General features: G+C 44.2%; 4 protein-coding genes across 8 annotated transcripts in view; 1 reads left to right on the top strand and 3 right to left on the bottom strand.

Moving 5' to 3' along the window:
• LOC109936253 (platelet endothelial cell adhesion molecule-like) overlaps positions 1-7,827 on the bottom strand; it is a 37,843-nt gene extending 30,016 nt beyond the window's left edge. The window contains exon 1 of the mRNA XM_048621102.1: positions 7,812-7,827. Coding sequence (XP_048477059.1) covers positions 7,812-7,827 — 16 coding nt within the window. The remainder of the gene's footprint in view (positions 1-7,811) is intronic.
• The window catches only part of LOC109929682 (histone H2B 7-like), an 823,479-nt gene that overhangs the window by 357,476 nt on the left and 446,108 nt on the right, over positions 1-19,895 (bottom strand). The gene's annotated exons all lie outside the window — the stretch shown is intronic.
• Positions 1-19,895, bottom strand: part of LOC125488138 (histone H2B 7-like) — an 844,706-nt gene that overhangs the window by 378,715 nt on the left and 446,096 nt on the right. The gene's annotated exons all lie outside the window — the stretch shown is intronic.
• Positions 1-19,895, top strand: part of LOC125488142 (zinc finger protein 239-like) — a 341,309-nt gene that overhangs the window by 166,405 nt on the left and 155,009 nt on the right. The window lies entirely within an intron of this gene.

Below are 19,895 nucleotides of genomic sequence, written 5' to 3'. Positions count from 1 at the left end.
CAGTCCTTTTGGTTTTTATCCTGGTAAATCTCCTCATACTGATGAAAAGTGATGGTATTTCCACTCACTGCTCAATGAGATATCTCGCCTTTTGGATATTGCTCTTCCCTTTGCAGATAATGAAATTCGACTGATCCATTCACGAATTAACTTTATCAGATCTTAATGCACATGTGTGCATAACTTGCATCTTTCTGTAAGAAGATTAAATAATATTGCACAAAGTGGAATCAAAGGACAGTAACCTGAAATTCTCATTCTTTTCTCTCTCTCTCTGTCTCTGTCTCTCTCTGTCACTCTCGAAAAATGCTATCATACAGGCTCCCAACTCTTTTCAGTCCAGATTCCTGCTGAGTTTGGTTTTTATTTTAGCCAGAGTAATTTTTCCACGCTTTCTGGCAACTGAGAAGGAAGTATTGGGGGTTATCTACTGCAGAAATTAACCTCATGTGACCAGGGAAAGCGCTGGTTTATCAGGGTCAAGGTTCCCCTGTAACACACACTTACAGACGATCAGAGGCACAGAGATCTGCAACATTTCTGATGTGGTTTTGTAGCACAGCAGTCCAATTCAGTGTGACCTGGTGCCTGCTACATTGATGCCTTCTCTCTCTCTCGCATTAACCTGTAACAGAAGACAATAAGTTTAGAAACAGCAAAAGGAGTCTGCTCTCTCCATACTTTTTGAGCACTTCCAAGTATTTAGTTCCACACACAGGTACAGGAGTAGGCCATTCAGCCCGTCCAGCCTGTTCCACCATTCAATGGCTGATCAATGGCCTCGCTCCATATACCTGCCTTTGGCCCCTATCCCTTTCATATCGTTGCTGAACAAATATTGATCCCTCTCAGACTGAAAACTAACAACTGATCCAGTATCCGCTGCCATTTGTAGGAGTGAGTTCCAAACCTCTCCCACCCTTTGTGTGTAGAAGTGGTTCCTAATATCTCTCCTGAACAGTCTGGCCCTAAAAACTCAGACTATGTCCTCCCCATTTCTAGAATCCCTGAACAGTGGAAATACTTTAACTTTATCCACCTTGTCTTCTCCTGTCAGTATGTTAGATTAGATCACCCTTAACCTTCTAAATTTTGGAGACAACATGCCTCATTTGTGTAAACTCTGCTCATAATTTACCCCCTGCAGTCCAGGTATTATTCTTGTAAACCTACATTGTACTCCCTCTAAGGCCAATCTATCCATCCTAAAGTGTGGTGCCCAGATCTGCTCCAAGTGGTGTCTAAACAGGGTTTTGTACAACTGCAGCATTACTTCTGTGTCCTTGTACTCCAGTCCTCTCGATATAAAGACAAGCTGTATTGAACATTAGTCAGTCCCCAGTTGGAATATTGTGGACAGTGTGATCAATTAGTACCAATTTGAACCACAAAACTGGCACTAATGCGTTAATGCCTCCCTCAGCCAGTTCCCATGCCCGGAGTCCTCGCTGTTTATGAGATTGGAGACAAAATTTAGCCATCATCTGTCTGACCGCCAGCTTCGAGACAGGAAACCTCCCCCAATTCATGGCACTCACACACACTCTCAACACCTTTCCCCCACCCCCCACCCCCGAGAAGGAAACCCATATCAGCCCTGCAAGGTGCTTGCAAGCTGAGCTTTCGCAGAGTTCCGCGGCCAGTGCAGAGGTTGAATAGATCTCTGCAGCTATCATGACAACGATATATTGTCACGTCTCTTTCTGCTGTTAAACCAGCAACATTTGTGACTGAAGTAGGCATCGCTGGAGAAAGTGAAAGCAAAGTAAATTTCGCAGCCCACCAAGACACAATTAGTCTGCATCCCCCCGACCTTAATATGCCCCCGTTTTGTCGAGTCCCCTTTCGCCACAATTAACAACACCTTTGTCCCTGCACCATCATTGATCTGTTGTACTCACCCCTCCTCTGTCCAATTTATTAAAAACCCTACTTTTCCCACCCCTCTCGGTTCTAAGAGTTCGATGGACTCAAAAGTTAACTTTGTTTCTCTTTCTCTCTCTTCCACCTGAGTTTCTCTAGAGCTTTCTGCCTTTATAAACTGTAACATTAACTCTGTTTCTGTCTCTCCCATCAGATCTGTTTTTGTTTTTTTTTTCCCTAATCCTCAGGCTTACACTCCTGATTCAGAAAGGAACACTGCAGCATCGCCAATTTGCATGTAGACAATTTTTGGACACACCGTCTAAAAGCGTTGAACTGATATTTCCAGTGTTCAGCACATCCATACTGCGCCACTGACCGTCTGTTTTTGACATCACGGTTTTTTTTTTAAATAAATTGTTCAGACAATCAGTGCTGGCATAGGACCAGGAATGTAATGATCTGAATCACAATATTCATTAACTCAAAAACTGTGGGGAATGCTGGAGATCTGTCAAAAACAGAAAGTTCTGGAGAAACTCAGCAGATCTGGCAGCATCCACGGAGACAGAGAGAGGAAAAAAGCAGTGTTAATGTTACAGGTTATAAACACAGAAATAACCGGTCTAAGTGTGACAAACCTTCTCTAAACTGCTTCCAACGCATTAACATCCTTCTATAAGGATAGTTGAGCAACACTGTGTAGTACTGCAGATGTGAAAACACCAATCCCCTATAGAACTGAAGCATAACCTCCCGACTCTTGCATTCAATTCCCCTCACAATGAGCCAGAACATCCTATGAGCTTTCCAGATTGCTTGCTGTAGCTGTGCACCAACCTTCCATCCTTACAGAACTGACCACCTGTAATGTGTTGATTTTCCCACTGGCAGGCTCTCAGAAAGTTGAGTATGTTTATTCTTTGATTCTGAAAGAGAAAAGGGAAATGTAGCGGCAGAGGGAACAGCTGTGTTGCTGTTTTGATGCAGTTTCCACTCAATGTTCCATTCAATCTCCACCCTCTGGGGGCTACTGTAAACAGCATGAGTGATGGCACCACTTTGAGCAGACACCCCTCGTCCCCTGAAAAGGAAACCCCACATCAGCCCTACAAGGTCTTTGCAAGCTGAGCTTCATCAGAGTTCAGCAGCCAGCACCCAGGCTGAATAGACCCCTGCAAGCATCATGACGATGATATATTGTCAGGGCTGTCAGCCTTTAAACCAGCAACATCTGTGACTAAAACAGAAATCACTGGAGAAAGCAAAAGCAAAGCAAATTCCACAGCTCACCAAGCCACAGTTACTCTCCATTCCCGTCACCTCAATACATACCCGTTTTATATCACTATTCCCCTTTCACCAGAATTAATAACCCCTTTGTCCTTTGTACCATCACTGGTCTGTTTCACTAACCCTCCTCTGTTGAAAGTGTTACAAACCCCATTTTCCCACACCGTGTTGTTAAAAAAAGATTATTTCTGAAAATGAATAGACAGACAATCAATGCTGACACGAACTGGGACTGCGATGATCTGAATCGCAGTATTGATTGACACAAAAACAGACGGCTGCTGAAGATCTGAAGCAAAAACAGAAAAGTGCTGGAAAAACTCACCAGGTCTGGCAGCATCTGTGCAGAGAGAGAGAGAGAGGAACCGAGTTAACATTATAGGTTATAAACACAGAAAGTGCTGGAGAAACTCAGCAGGCCTGGTAGCACCTGTGGAGAGAGAGAAATAGAGAAAAACAGGTGTAACATTACAGGTTATAAACGCAGAAATAATAGGTATAAGTGTGACAAACTTCATCTGAACTGCCTCCGATGCATTAGCATCCTGCTGTAAGGACGGGGAGCCGTACTGTATAATGCTGCAGACGCAGAAACACCAATCCCCTACATCACTCAAGCATAATCCCCCGGATCTTGCATTTAATTCCTCTCACAATGCATCAGAAGATCCTGCAAACTTTCCTGATTGCTTACTGTAACTCTGTACCGACTTTCCATCCTTACAGAAATAACCACCCCAATGCACAGTCTCTCAGAAAATTGTAATTTGATTCTGAAAGATAAAAAAGGGGATTGCAGTGACAGATGAGCAGAGGCTGCTGTGGGGCAAGAGGTTTCCATTCTGAAAAGGTCATGCTCAGTGGAGCTCAGAAGGTGACGGGGGATTGAGGAAGTGAGATTGTGTGTTGGAACAAAAGGGTAACTGTAAGTGCCAACTGATGGCTTCTCATGTGCAGGGTACATAACTGACTGCAACAAAAACAGAAGTTTCTGGAAAAGCTCAGCAGGTCTTGCAGCTTCTGTGAAGAAAAAAATAACAGAATTAACGTTTCGGGTCGGATGACCCTTCTTCAGAAAACCCGAGCTTTTCCAGCAACTTCTATTTTTGTTCCTGATTTACAGCATCCACAGTTCTTTTGGTTTTACATAATTGACTGAGCGTTTGGCTGCTCCTAGCATCTGGTGTAGGAGTAGGAGGTGACATAAGAACACAGTTCTGACCTAGTTCCTTGTTCAGTAGATTAGTGTGAAATATCCTCAATGCTCTGGATATTGGCAACTAAGTTCAACAGCATGAATAACACCCCCGCTGAAAATAGAAAGGCAATTTATTATCTCAGTGGGGACAAACCTCAGAGTAATTCAGTGCAGAGGGATCTGAGTGACCTTGTGCATGAATCTTGGAAAGCTAGCACGCAGCTACAGCAGGTAGTAAGGAAGTGCAAACGGCATTTATTACTAAAGGAATGGGGTATAAAAGTATTGAAAGTGTTGCTGCATTTGTACAAGCCATTAGTTTTTCTACCCCCAGAGTACTGTGCAGAGCTTTGGTCCCTGTACTTGAGGAGGGATGTAGTTGTAGTGGAGGCAGATCACAGGAGGTTCACTAGATTGATTCCAGAGATGATTGGTTTGTCTCATGAGATGATATTGAGCAATTTTGGCCTGTACTGTCTGGAGTTTAAAGGAATGAGAGGAGATCTAATTGGTGTTATGAGATGCAAAATCGGGGGATTGACATAGAAACATAGAAGATTGGAGCAGGAGGAGGCTATTTGGCCCTTAGAGACTGCTCTACCATTCATCATGATCATGGCTGATCATCCAACTCAATAGTCTAATCCTGCTTTCTCCCCATAACCTTTGATCCCGTTCGTCCTCAGTGCTATATCTAGCTGGCTCTTGAATGCATTCAATATTTTGGCTTCAACTATTTCCTGTGGTAATGAAGTTCAAAGGCTCACCACCCTTTGGGTGAAGAAATATCTCCTCATCTCCATCCTAATTGGTCTGCCCTGAATCCTCAGACTGTGAGCCCTGGTTCTGGACACATGCATCCCTGATCTTGAAGTCAAAATCTCTTGCAGTGAAGGCTAACATATAATTTGCCTTCTGCACTTGCATGTTTGCCTTCAGCAACTGGTGCACAAGGACACCCAGGTCCTGCTGCACAATCCCTTCTCACAGCTAACATACATTCAGGTAGTAATCTGCTTTCTTGTTTTGACTTCCAAAGTGAATAACCTCACATTTGTCCAAATTGTTCTGCATCTGCCATTCACCCAACCTGTCCAGATCACGCTGAAGTATCTCTGGATCCTCATCACAGTTCACCCTCTTATCCAACTTGGCATCATCTGTAAACTTTGAGATGTTACATTTTGTTCCCTCATCCAAATCATTAGTATATATTGTGATTAGCTGAGGTCCCAGTACTGATCCCTGTGGCACTCCACTAGTTACTGCCTTCCAATTTAAAAAGGGCCCATTAATTCCTACTCTTTGTTTCCTCTCTGCCAACCAATTTTATATTTCAATACGCTTCCCCCAGTCCCATGCACTCTAATCTTGCACAATAATCTCTCTTGCAGGACTCTTTATGGAAGCTTTCTGAAAGTCCAAATATACCACATTGACTGACTCCCTCTTATCAACTTTACTGCTTACATCTTCATAGATTTCCAACAGATTTGTCAAGCATGATTTCTCCTTCATAAATCCATGCTTATTCTGTCTGATCCTGCCAATGCTTTCTGAATGATCCGCTATGAAGTCCTTGGTAATGGATTCGCGAATTTTCCCCACTACCAATGTTAGGCTTACTGGCCTATAATTCCCTGTTTTCTCTCAGCCTGCCTTTTTGAATATTGGAGTGACATTAGCTACCCTCCAATCTGCAGGGACTGTTCTAGAGTCTACACAATCTTGGAAGATGGCCATCAATGCATCCACTATTTCTAGAACCACTTCCTTAAGTACTCTGGGATGTAGATTACCAGGCCCTGGGGATTTATCCACCTTCAATACCATCAATTTTCCCAGCGCTATTTCTCTCAGAATATTGATTTCCCTCAATTCTTGCCTCTCACTGAATCTTGCATTCTTCAACATTTCTGGTATCTGATTTGTGTGCTCCCTTCTGAAGGCAGAACCAAAGTATGTATTCAGTTGGTCACCCATTTCTTTGTCCCCTTTAATTTCCCCTGTTTCTGTCTGTGGGGGATCTACAAAGTAGATGGAGAGAGGACATTTCCTCATGAGGGGTGACCTAGAAATTAGAAGTCATTGTTTTAGGATAAGGGGCTGGAGCAGAGTGAAAACAGAGATGAGGAGGAATGGCTCCTATCAACTGCGGGAGGGGGGATGGGAACCTATCGGAATTCACTCCTCCCCCAACCAGAGTGTATAGTGGATGCCAGGAGACTGAATAAATTGAAGGAGTCAGACAGATTTTTAACCAGTGATGGGTTAAAGGGAGCAGGGCAGGAAAGCAGAGTTGTGGTCGAGATGAGTTCAGGCATGATTGTATGGAATGGGTGAGCAGGCTTCCAAAGGGATGAATGGCCGACTCCTGTTTCTAGCTCTTATTTTTCACTGAGCCATCAAGGAGAGACTGGTCAGTACAGACACAATGATTTTCAACATTGTAGCCCTTTGCTATGTGTCTGTGGTTGCCTGTATGTGAGCTTACATCTATTCTACATATTGTTCCAATTCTATGCAGAACACAACTGTTCAAGTTTAGTCGTAACATTCATCACATTGTAACCCTACGTCATTTGACAGCTGTGCAGAATAAATGTACAGCAATAATTTCATCCCTGCTACAATTAATCACTGGGAACCAATGCCAAATGAGGTGGTAACAGTATGAGGAGTGAGGAAACAAGAAATTGGTGAGGCCACATTTGCAGTATTGCATACAGTTCACATTGCCTTCTATAGGAAGGATGAGTTTACACTGGAAAGGGTGCAGAAAGATATATGAGGATATTGACGGGACTGGAGGGTTTGAGCTATAAGAAGACGTTAAGGGATTATTTTCCTTAGAGTGTTGGAGGCTGAGGGCTGACCTTATACAGGTTTATTAAATCATGAGGAGCACAGATAAGGTGAACAGCCAAGGTCCAAAACCAGACGGCATAGATTTAAAGTGAAGACGCAAAATTTAAAAAGGAGCTGAAGTGCAACTTTTTCATGCAGGGGGTGATGTGTGTATGAAATGAGCTGCCAGAGGAGGTGGTTGAGGTGAGTATAATCACAACATTTAAAACACATTTGGACAGGTACATGGATAGGAGGGTTGAGAGGGATATGGGCCAAATGCAGGCAAACCCAACTAATTTAGTTTGGGAAGCCGGGTTGGCATGGACAAGTTGAACCGAAGGGTCTGTTCCCGTGCTGTATGACTCAATGCCTCATGATTTCTTGTGAACCGAGGAGGGAATGTAAGCTGTGCTGAGGAGACAAAGACTGAATGAACAACGATGATTTATTTGTGGTGCCACAATCCGACACCATTTGAATACTTTAAGAAGAAAGAGATAATGCTGAAAGAAAGTCCATCTTCGTTCTGCTGCCTCCACCATGAACTCTGAGCTGGCTGACCAACGATATCTGCGCTGAACCCCTTTACTGCCTGCACTCAACTCACCAGGCACGGCTGCCATCACCACTTCTTCAGCAACCACACGATGCTGACTCTGGGCCCACCACAATCAGAACATGCCACCACGCCAATAACCGGGAGTCTCCACTCTGGGGCTACCGCAACCAGGGGACCCCGGCTCCGGGTCTACTGCAACCAGGGGACACCGGCTCCGGGCCTACTGCAACCAGGGGACCCCGACTCCAAGCCTACTGCAAACAGGGGACCCCAGTTCCGCAACTACCGCAGTCAGGACACTCTGGCTCCAGGCCTACCGAAACCAGAGGCTTCCATCAAGGCAATAACTAGGAGACCCCAGCTCCGGGCCTCGCACAACCAGGAGACCCCACCTCCGGGCCGAGCACAACCAGGAGACCCCGGCTCTGGACATTCCGCAACCAGGAGCTGTCGCCATGGCAATAACCAGGAGTCCCTGTTCCAGGCCTACCACAACCAGGGGACACCAGCTCCATGTCTACCACAACCAGGGGACCCCAGCTCCAGGCCTACGACAACCAGGGGACCCCAGCTCCAGGCCTTCGACAACCAGGGGACCCCAGCTCCAGGCCTAGCACAACCAGGGGACCCCAGCTCAGGCCTACTGCAAATGGGAAACCCTGGCTCCAGGCCTACCACAAATAGGACATCGAGGCTCCAGGCCTATCGCAACCAGGAGCTGCCGTCAAGGCAATAACCAGGCGTCCCAGTTCCGGGCCTACCACAACCAAGTGTCCCTGGCTCTGCTGCCACCTCAACGATGCATGGAGTCCCTGCTCTGGGCTTACCACAACCAGGAAACTCTGGTTCCAGGCCAGACCGCTGCCTTGCCAAGAGTCCCGCTCCGGTCGCTCTCCTCTGTGATATTACGTTCTCTGCTGTCGACAGGAAGAGATGAAGAAAAAGAGAAAAAGAAAAATCGGGTAAGGAAAGGAAGGAAACAGCTACCTGAAGCAGACGGCACAGGAGCCCGAACACTGCCTACCATGCTGGCATCGCCATCTTGAATGTGTGAGTGCTGTTATCAATATGTATCTGTCAGGTTCTGCTGTGTGAATGTATGAATTTAGTCAGTGATCTATACCTCTCAGTTTCTGCAATGTGAATATGTGAGTGCACTTCTTAATCTGTACCTGTCAATCTCCACTGTGTGAATATGTACTGTAAATGTATTTACAAATCTTTCAATGTTAGTTTCTACTGTGTGAATATTTGACTGCAATTATCAACCTCTGCCTGTCAGGCTCTGCTGTGTGAGTGAGAGTTTAGATCTCAATCCATTCATGTTCATTTCGGCTATGTTGATTCTTGAGTGAGGTTATCACTCTGTAACTGCCAGTTCTACATTTTAATGTGCGAGTGTGGTTATCAATCTCTTATTCTCAGCTCCGCAGTCCGACACATCCAGTTGTGAATGGTGGTGGAATACTAAACAACTCCAGAAATATCCCCATCCTCAATGATGGAAGAGCCCAGAACATCAGTGCAAAAATTAAAGCTGAAGCATTCATACCAATATTCAGGCAGAAGTGCCAACTGGATGATTCATCTTGGCCCCCTCCTGTGGTCCTCAGCATCATATCAATCAGTTCTCAGCCAATTGAATTCAATTACTGAAGACTGATGTTCCAGAACTTGCAGCACTTCAAGCCAAGCTGTTCCAGTATAACTACAGCACTGGTGTCTAATCAACAACATGGAAGAGTTTCTGTACACAAAGAAGGAGGACAAATCGAATCTAACCCATCAGTTTCCTCTTGATCATCAGGAAAGTGATGGAAGGTGATATCAACAGTGCGAGCACCTTCTCAACAATAACCTGCACAGTGACACCCAGTTTGGGTTCTGCCAGAGCCACTCAGCTCCTGACCTCATTACAGCCTTGGTTCAAACATGGACTAAAGAGCTGAATTCCACAGGTGAGGCGAGAGTGACTGTCCTTGACATCAAGGTTGCATTCGACCGAGTGTACCATCAAAGAGTTCGAGCAAAACTGGAATCCATGGGCACTGGGGGCAAATTGTCTGCTGGTTGGAGTCATACCTGGCACGTAGAAAGATGGTCATGCTGGCTGGAGGTCAGTCATCTCAGCTCCAGACCATTTCTGAAGAAGTTCCTCATGGCAGTGTCCGAGGCTCAACTATTTTCAGCTGTTTCATCAATGACCTTCCATCCATCTTAAAGTGAGGATGTTTGCTGATGAGTACACAATGTTCAGCATTATTCATAACTCCTTCGACACTGAAGCAGTTCATGTCCAAATGCAACAAGACCTGGACAATTTTCAGGCTTGGGCTGAAAAGTGACAAGTAACACTCACGCCACACAAAAGCCAGACAATGATGGTCTCAAATAAGAGACAGTCTAAAATTCAATGCTGTTACCATCACAGAATCCGATGATCAACATCGTGAGGATAACCATTGACCAGAAACTGAGTTGAAGCAGCCATATAAATACCGTGGCTATGTTTTCTGCAGCATGTAACTCATTTTCTGCCTCTCCAAACCCGGTCCAATATTTACAAGGCACATGTCAGGTGTGTAAGGGAATACTCCCCACTTGCCCGGAAATGTACAGCTCCAAAAACATTCAAGAAGCTTGACACCATCGGGAACAAAGCAGCCTGCTAAATTGACACCACATCCACAAACATCCACTCCCTCTACCACCAATACACAACAGCAGCAGTGTGAACTATCTACAAGATGCACTGCAGAAATTAACAAAGGCTCCTTTGTAAAGCACCTTCCAAAGCCACATTTGCATTTAAAAGGACAAGGGCAGCAGGTGCATGGGAACATCGCACCTGGAAGTTCACTTCTCAGTTACTCACTATCTGACTTGGAAATATATCGCTGGGTAAAAATGCAGGAACTCTGCATTGTGAGTCTCCATACAGCTCACAGCCTGCAGTGGTTCAAAAAGGCAGTTCACCACTCCTTTCTCAAGGAGCAATGAGGGAAGGGCAACAAATGCTGTCTTAGCCCACATTCTACAAGAGATTTTTTTATAAAAAAATAAGCTTTCAAATACCTCAAGCTAGATCTCAGGCTACAACACACTCTAGATATCTATTATTCTATATGCTATCCAACCAAAACTTCTGTTTGATTCCAGTGTGCGACTCGATCTGCTCAGTTTGACCTGTGCTGCTAACTATATTCCAGAGATCTCCACTATAACTCTGCCTGGTTTACAGCGTTCCCTAAGAGTCGGCAGCCTCCAGTGGACTGTCTTGCTTTTCCTGCTGAGGAAAGGACTCTGTCTATCTCCATTGTGGAATAGACTCATTATTTACATCAGGGCAGTATGTACAGCTCTATAATTGATGGGCTGCAGAGCTCTGAGATAGAGCAGAGAACATAGAACAGTACAACACAGTACAGGCCCTTTGGCCCACGATGTTGTACCGACCTACTGTCCTACTAAGGTCAATCTACCCTGAATACCTTACATTTTACTATCCTCCATGTGCCTATCCACGAGTCGCTTAGAAGTCTCTAAAGAATCTGAGTCCACTACCACTGCTGGCAGCGCATTCCACACACCCACCACTCTGTGTGAAGAACCTACTTCTGATATCTCCCTTGTACCGTCCTCCAATCACCTTAAAATTATGCCCCCTCAAAATAGTCATTTCTACCCTGGGAATAAAAATCTCTGACTATCCACTCGATGTATGCCTCTCATCATCTTGTCAACCTCTATCAAGTCACCTCTCATCCTTCTTTGCTCCAATGAAAAAAGCCCTAGCTCCCTCAAACTTTCCTCATAAGACCTGTCCTCCAGTCCAGGCAGTATCCTGGTAAATCTCCTCTGCACCCTCTCTAAAGCTTCCACATCCTTCCTGTAATGAGGTGGCCAGAAATGAACATAGACGGATCTGCGTGTCCCTGTGCATGAGTCACAGAAGGTTAGTCTGTGGGTACAAGAAGTAATCAGGAAAGCTAATAGAATATCATGGTTCATTGCGAGGGAAATTAAATAAACGAGTAGGGAAGTTATGCTCCAGTTATACAGGGCATTGGTGAGACTGTATCAGCAGTGCTGTGCGCAGTGTCAAACTTACAGGAGGGTTTTAATGCATTGGAAGCAGTTCAGAGAAGTAGACCAAAACCTGGAATGAGCAGACTGTCTTGTGAGGAAAGGCTAAACAGGATAGGCCTGTATCCTCTGGAGTTCAGAAGAGTCAAAGGTGACTTAATTGAAACATACAAGACCCTGAGGGGATTTGACCGGGAGGATCTTGAAAGATTGTTTCCTGTTGTGGGAGATTCTAGAACGAAGGTTCAGAGATTAAAAATAAGAGGGCGCCCATTTATAACGGAGATGGGGAAATGTTTCTTTTTCTCTCAGATGATTGGGAGACTTTGAAATTCCCTTCCTCAATAGGCAACGGATGCAGGATCTTTAAATATTTGTAAGGCAGAGGTAAATAGATTCTTGATGACCAAAGGGATGAAAGTTTGCAGGGGATATGCAGAAATGTAAAATTGAAGTTAAAGTCAGATCACTCATGCTCTTATTGAATGGTAGAGCAGACTCGAGTATATTCTTTGAAGGTACATGAAAACACAATGCTTGCTCAGAGTGATGTCACATTCATCACAAATCTGAATGCCTAATACTACATCTCTCGTGAAGGTTCTCCCTGCTGTTTCAACTCATATAATCCCATCAATCCACTTTAAACAGTTTTCGTTTCAGCACTATTCTCATTACTATATTGTTATCACAATATCAATATCATCACCTCTCTCCTGTGCCTGGTTACCCTTGTTCCTGAAACGGTTATACTACTTTATGAATCTTTTTCCGAGTTCAGCGAGATGAAGGAGCTGATCTGTATATTCTGCCTAAAGAGCATCGACAAAAGCAGATCAAAGATATCTCACAGTTGAAAACAAAACATGAACATCATATTTGGTGGCACAGTACTCTCGAACATTTCATGGGCTTGTGATTCCAGATCAAAACAGAACACAATCCATTCATCGATTTTAAAAGAAGTTTTGACCCTGTCTAATAAAACCTGATTGTTTGATGACAGATTGTTATCCCTGAGTGCGTGGGTTTTAGTTCATGCAACGATCAAGAGCACCTATGGACCGGGCTGAGAAGGAAACTTTAATCCTCATTGGATGAAGAAGTTTGCAGATGACACCAAAATTAGTAACTTAGTGGACAGTGAAGAAGGGTATCTAAGAGTACAACAAGATCTTCATCTAATGGGCCAATGGGCCAAGGAGTGACAGATGGAGTTCAATTCAGACAAATGTAAGGTGTTGCATGTTGTGAAGACAAACCAGAACAGGACTTACACATCAAATGGTTGGACTCTGCACAGTGTTGTCAAACTGAGACACCAAGGGGCGCTGGCACACAGTTCCTTAAAAGTTGCTTTGCAGGTAGACAGGGTGATGAAGAAGGCATTTGGTATGCTTGCTCTTATCGGTCAAAGCATTGAGTAAAGGAGTTGGGACGTCATATTGCAGCTGTATAGGACATTGGTGAAGCCATTTTTAGAGTACTGCATATAATTCTGCTTGCCTGGCTATCAGAAAGAGATTGTTAAACTGGAAAGAGTGCAGAAAGATTTTATCAGGATACTGCTAGGAATGAGGTTTTGATTTCGGGAGAGGTTGGATAAACTGATTTTTTTCCCTTGATTGTCAAAGTCTAAGGGGTTGCCTGATAAATGTTTACAAAAGCATGACGAACGCTAAAAGGTGAATAACCAAGGTTTTTTTTTTTTAACCAGAGTATGGGAGTCTAAAACTAGAGATAATAGTTTAAGGTGAAAGGGGAAAGATTTAAAAAGGCCCTGAGGGGCAACTTTTACACATAGAGGCATGTTCAGAATGAGCTGCCAGAGGAAGTGGTAGAGGCAGATGCAAATTACAACATTTAAAAGATATTTGGACAACAACATCAACAGGAAAGGTTTCGGGGAATACGGGCCAAATGCAGACAAATGGGACTATCAGTTTGGGAAACCTGGTCAGCATGGATGGATTGGATTGAAAGGCCTGTCTCCATGCTGCATGACTCTATCAGACGAGAAATCCAGAAAGATCAGAGAACCTCTCCACAATGTTGGTCCAGACTGTGTACAATAGGTCATATAAAAGTTTTGGAGAACCTGTGACCACAGACTGGCTCTAGTGTTCCACCCTAAAACCACCCCATGGAGTGCACTTTACTGCGCTTTTACTGGTGGCAAGAGCTCAACGATCAGCTGGGCGGCCAAACATTTTGAGGCATGCCTTGACTAAAGCATACAAGATCCTGAACAATCCTGACAAGGGTGGGGAGCGTGGAGAGGATGTGGGACACTCCAGGACAAAGGGTGTCAAAGAGACTAGATTAAATCACACACCAAAGGCCCAGACTTCGAGGCAAAGAGATTTAATTTGTAATATCAGGGAGAGTCAATGCTGACAAAAGGTCAGGTCCGAAGACTCCGACAAGTACAAAAAAGAAGCAGAATTTATACAGTGGTTATACAGCAGTTAAAACAATCTGCAATTGTACTGTGTTTTTAGCAAGCAAGGCCATTACTTAGGCAGCCAGACACAAATTAATTAAAGCGGAATGCGGTGAAGATAAACGTGTGCAGGTGCTGCGAGCTCTAGCTTTTTGCTATCTATCCTACATGACTTCTCAGGCTAGGGAAAGGCAGGTTGCAGTTACAGCAATATGTACTGTTTCATAAAACTAAATTTTAACTACTTCGTGCACCGAGTCATGTATTATTTTAATTCATTACTACTCAGCCTAAATTAAACCGTCTCAACACACAAGTATTCCACAAAGGGGAATCATTTTAAAATTAGGGGTTGCCCTTTTGCAAAAGGAGTGAAGAGAACTCAGACAGATGTACGGCTTTGGAACTCTCTGTCTCAGGAGGCGATCTAGGGGGATGGGTATATTCATTGCATATTTCTAAGACAGAAGTGGATAGATTCCTGTTAGGCAGGGAAATGAGGGATTTTGAGGGGAGATGGGAATGTGGGTGTCGAAACACAGGCAATTGACTATGATTGAGGAATTAAGTACAGGAACAGGGATGTCTTGCTGCAATTGTATGGGACCTTGGTGAGACCACTCTTGGGGTAGTGTCTGCCCTTTTGGTGTCCTTATCTGAGGAAGGATGTTCTGGCAATGGAGGGGGAGTGAAACAATAGTTTACAAGACTGATTCCCGGGATGGCAGGACTGACATATGAAGCAAACTGGAACGGTTGGACGATATATACTAAAATTTAGAAGACCGAGATGAGATTTCAAAGGAACCTATAAAATTCTCACAGGAACAGGCAGGATAAATGCAGGAAGGAAGTTCCTGAAAACAGGGGTGTGCAGAACTAAGGACAATAAGGATATAGTGAAGGACATTTCGGACCAAAATTCCTTCATGCAGAGACTGATGAGCGTCTGGAATTCTCTGCCACAGGAAGTGTGTGACGTCAAAATATTGAATGTTTTCAAGAAAGACCTAAATATAGTTCTTAAGACTAAGGGGATTGAAGGTTACGGGGAGAAAGCAGGACGGGGGGACTGAGTTGAATGACCAAACATATTGAGTGATGTGGCAGGCTAAAGGGGCTGTATGACCTCCTTCTGTTCCTATTCTTTCCTGTTCTTAAGTTCTAGTTGTATTGCTTGTACAGCACAGCCTGAAGTTATACAAAAAACGATTTTAAAAAATTAAATCTAATCCTTTCTTTTCTGTATAACACACAGGGAGCAGACCCTAATTCTTGCCTTCATTTTAACAAGGAAAAAAATGTGAAAATATGGAACACTTTTCACTTGGAATCTTTTCCCAAACATCCCTCTGTCATGTCTTCTTACTGCAAAACATCTGTGAGTCTCAAACAGTTCAACATTGAAGCTCTCCCACTACACCAGAATGACAAGGTACCTCTGCTGGGTACAGACCGTCGCCAATACCAGGTCCCCTGAGATCCATGTCTCACTGGGGGATGTACCTGAGTTATAGGCTAGGCCAGTCTGCCTCAGTGGTTCGGTGTGCAGCTGCCTCTAACTCCAGCACAGGCTGCCAACTCTCTCTGTGAATGCGAGTAGGAGATTGCTACCAAATTGTGTGAGAGAAGGTGTGTGTAAATAACTGTAGCGCTTCTTGTCGATAGTACACATTGCTGCAACTCATGGTGGAGGGAATGAATGTTTATGGATTTGATGCCAATCAAGCAGGCTGCTTTGTCCTGCATCGTGTTGAGCCTCTTGAGTGTTGTTGGAGCTGCACACATCCACGCAAGTGGGAGTATTTTATTAATATACAGAATCCCCGCAGTGTGGAAACAGGCCATTCAGCCCAACAAGTCTACACTGACCCTCTGAAGAACATCCCACCCAGACCCATCCCCCCACCCTATCGCTGTAACCCTACATTTTCCATGGCGAGCACACCTGACCTACACTTCCTTGAACACTATGGGTAATTTATCATGGCCAATCCAGCTAGCTTGCTCATCTTTGGACTGTGGGAGGAAACTGGAGCACCCGGCAGAAACCCACTCAGACACCGGGAGAATGTGCAAACTCCATACAGATGGTCACCCAAGGCTGGAATCGAACCCAGGTCCCTGGTGCTGTGAGGCTGCAGTGCTAACCACTGAGCTGCCATGCCTCATTTCCAGCACACTCCTGACTTGTGCCTTTTTAGATGGTGGAAAGACTTTGGGCAGTCAGGAGGTGAGGTACTTGCCACAGGATTCCTAGCCTCTGACCTGCTCTTTTAGCTGGTAAATGATGGCCATAAGACCATAAGACATAGGAGCGAAAGTCGGTCAATCAGCCCATTGTGTCCACTCCATCATTCAATGACATCATGTTTGATCCTCAACTCCACTTTCCTGCCTTTTCCCCATCACCATTTATTCACTTCATGATTAAAAATCTGTCTATCTCATCCTTCAATATAATTTGTGAACCAGCCTCGACAGATCTCTGCGGCAAAGAATTCCACAGATTCACCACCAGAAAAAAAAAATTACTCCTCATTTTTGTCTTAAAGGGCCACCGCTTATTCTGAGAAAATGCCCTCTGTACCTCGATTCTCCTCAGGGGGCAACAACCTTACAGCATCTACCTTGTTATCCCCCTAAGAACCTTGAATGTTTCAATAAGATCATCTCTCATTCTTTAAATTCCAGTGACAGTAGGCCCAATCGATTCAATCTCTCCTCGAGACAGATTCCTCCATACTTGTTATCCATGTACTGAGTCTTCTCTGGACTGCCTCCAATGCCAGTTTATTTTTCTTTAAATAAGAGACCCAACCCCCTCACAGTATGCCAGCTGTGAACTTACTTGCATTGTTTTAGCAAAACCTCCATCAGAATCATCAATAACTAAAGAATTCAGGTTAAGCTTTCACTTCTGAACTTCTCAAACTCAATATGGAGCGTGGCAAATTATTGAATCATAGAATCCCTACAGTGTGGAAAGAGGCCATTTGGCCCATCAAGATCACATCAACTGCCCAAAGAGCATCCCAGTGTGACTCTGACCCTATCCCATAACCTTGCATTTACCATGGCTAACCGACCTAGCCCGCACATCCCTGGACACTATGGACAATTTACCATGGCCAATCCCTGCACATCTTTGGACTGTGAGAAGAAAGCGGAGCACACAGAGGAAAACCCACACAGACATGAGGAGAATCTGAAAACTCTACACAGAAAGTCGCCCAAAGCTTGAATCAAACCCGGGTCCCTGGCACTGTGAGGCAGCAGTGCTAACCACTGTGCCACCCCTGTTGAGTGAGGAATAATTGGATATCAATAGGTTATGATGGGGATATTTGTACATGATCAAATTATTTCACGAGAGAGGGAAACAACACAGATTTAGACACAGGTCTGTTAGTGAGATTGCTTCATTACTGCTGGAAATAGACCATGTGAAGACAGTGAATAAAGCAGAGAATGAGACAGGTTTGTAGTTAGCCTGAAGAGATTGGATAATTTGAGTTTGTTGAGTGTGAGAGCATGTTGGTCAATTAGATGCAATGTTAATGGTAAAAAAACAAAATAACTGTGGATGCTGTAAATCAGGAACAAAAACAAAGCTGGAAAAGCTCAGCAGGTCTGGCAGCATCTGTGAAGGAAAAAAAAACACAGTAAACATTTTGGGTCCAGTGATCCTTCCTCAGAACCCTCAGTATGTGTGTGCAATGTTAATGGTGATTGTTGGGAACAGGCAGCTTACTAATTGACAGAGAGAGTTTATAGATGCACCCTAGAAAGTATTCCATCCGGATAGATCACAGCTGAGTGTGGCGACTGCTCTTCCCAAGACTGCAAGAAACTGCTGAATGTCATAAACACAGCGCAGACTATCATGCAACCCAGCCCTCTGTCCACTGATTCCATCTTGGTGATGATGTTGTTGTAAGAAGTGTTTTTTTTTTCTGAAAGAAACATTAAGGCAAAGGTGTGGCCAGTCTACCTGAACCACGAGGGTAAACAGCTTGTGAGGCCTTGGTTTTTTTGAAGTTGGAACAATACAGGCAGCCTGGATGGGTGTGGCCAGCTCTCACAAACCAGGATTTCCAGAATGTTTTTAGTTTTAGTTTAGCTTCAAGCAGTTGCTGTTGTGGGCTTGAAGAAGGGGAAACTATTTTTCCCTCTCTTGATTGCAGTCAAAAGCTGGGGGTTCGCTTCCTCAACTGCTAGATTGCATATGAGAAAATATCTATTTTTTCTGAATTTGCCAATTTGCCAAAGGATATATTTATGGGATGTTATTATATTGGGACAGTTAATTCATAATACGTAATACTTACTGCATCTATTATTCTGTTCATTTTTCCAATAGTGTTAAGTTATTCTAAATTCCTCCTTCTTTGGATGTATTTTTACTATAGTGTTTAAATAATTTGTGTTTTTCTTAAGATCAAGTAGTTTGACGAATTGGGGCAAGAGCGAGGCCATGTTCCTTGGGAACTTGGACGACCAATCCCATATACCCTCACCATCAGGTCAGATTACCTGAAGGAGCTGGGAATATGGCTTGTAGGTTGTGCTCAAAAACCTGGGAGTAGCACATTGCTGAGGTGAGGCAGAAACTCTGTGTATGTCTGGATATCTCTCCCTATGTGTGTCTCTATCTCTGTCTCTGTGTGTTTGTCTATCTCTCTGCTTCTTTCCCTGCCACACTCTTTCTTCTCTCCCTTCTCTATCCCTGTCCCTCTATCTCTCTGTCTTTCAATCTCTCTCATGGTTTCTCTCACTCTGTCTTGATCTCTTTCTGTCTGGCTCGACTCACTGTTTCTCCATCTCTCTTGCTCCCTCTGTCTGTCACTTTGTCTTTCTGTCTCTTGTTCTGTTTTCATCTCTTTCATTCTCTCCTTCTCTGTCTCTTTCTCTCACGCTCACTCTTCTTTCTCACTCCTCTTCTTTCTCACTGACTCCATCCCTCTCATTGCTTCTCTATTTCATTCACTCACTCTATCTCTGAATCATTCTTGCCCTCTGTCTATCTCTCTCTGTCTCTATTTATCACTTTCTGTTCCTCTCTATCTCAATCTCTTTCTCTGTCTCTCTCACTCTATCTCTCTCTGTCCTCCTCTCTTCTCTCTACCTCTCTCTCTGCCTCTCTGTCCCTCTCACTTTGTCCTCCATTTCTCTTTCTCTCTCTGCCTGTCTGTCTCGCTCTGTTAGTCTGCAACTGTCTTGGTCTGTCTCACTCCCTGACTCTGTCTCTCTTGTGCTCTCTGAGTCTTTCATTGTCGCCCTTTCTCTCATTGCCTCTATCTCTCTCTGTCTCTACCTCTCTGCCTGTCTCTCTCTCTCTGCCTCACTCTGTTGGTCCATCTGTCTCTTTCATTGTGCTTGTCTCATTCTCTGTCTGTGTCTCTGTCTTAGTCTGTCTCTCTCCCCTTACTCCACTTTCTCTCAGTGTCTCTCCCAACTCCCTCAGTCTGTCTCCCTTTTGATGCCGGTTTGACTAAAATGCTTATTTCAGTGAGATAAGGACTTCAGAAGTGAAAAATCTGAAACACTCCAAATGACCTACCTTTTGATGCTGGTTTGACTAAAATGCTTATTTCAGTGAG

Source organism: Rhincodon typus, unplaced genomic scaffold (assembly GCF_021869965.1).
Source record: "Rhincodon typus isolate 14 unplaced genomic scaffold, sRhiTyp1.1 hic_rhity00000051, whole genome shotgun sequence".
NCBI classification, from domain to species: Eukaryota; Metazoa; Chordata; class Chondrichthyes; order Orectolobiformes; family Rhincodontidae; genus Rhincodon; species Rhincodon typus.
The sequence above is the reverse complement of the archived record's forward strand: the minus strand, read 5'-3'. Positions and strand labels throughout refer to the sequence as shown.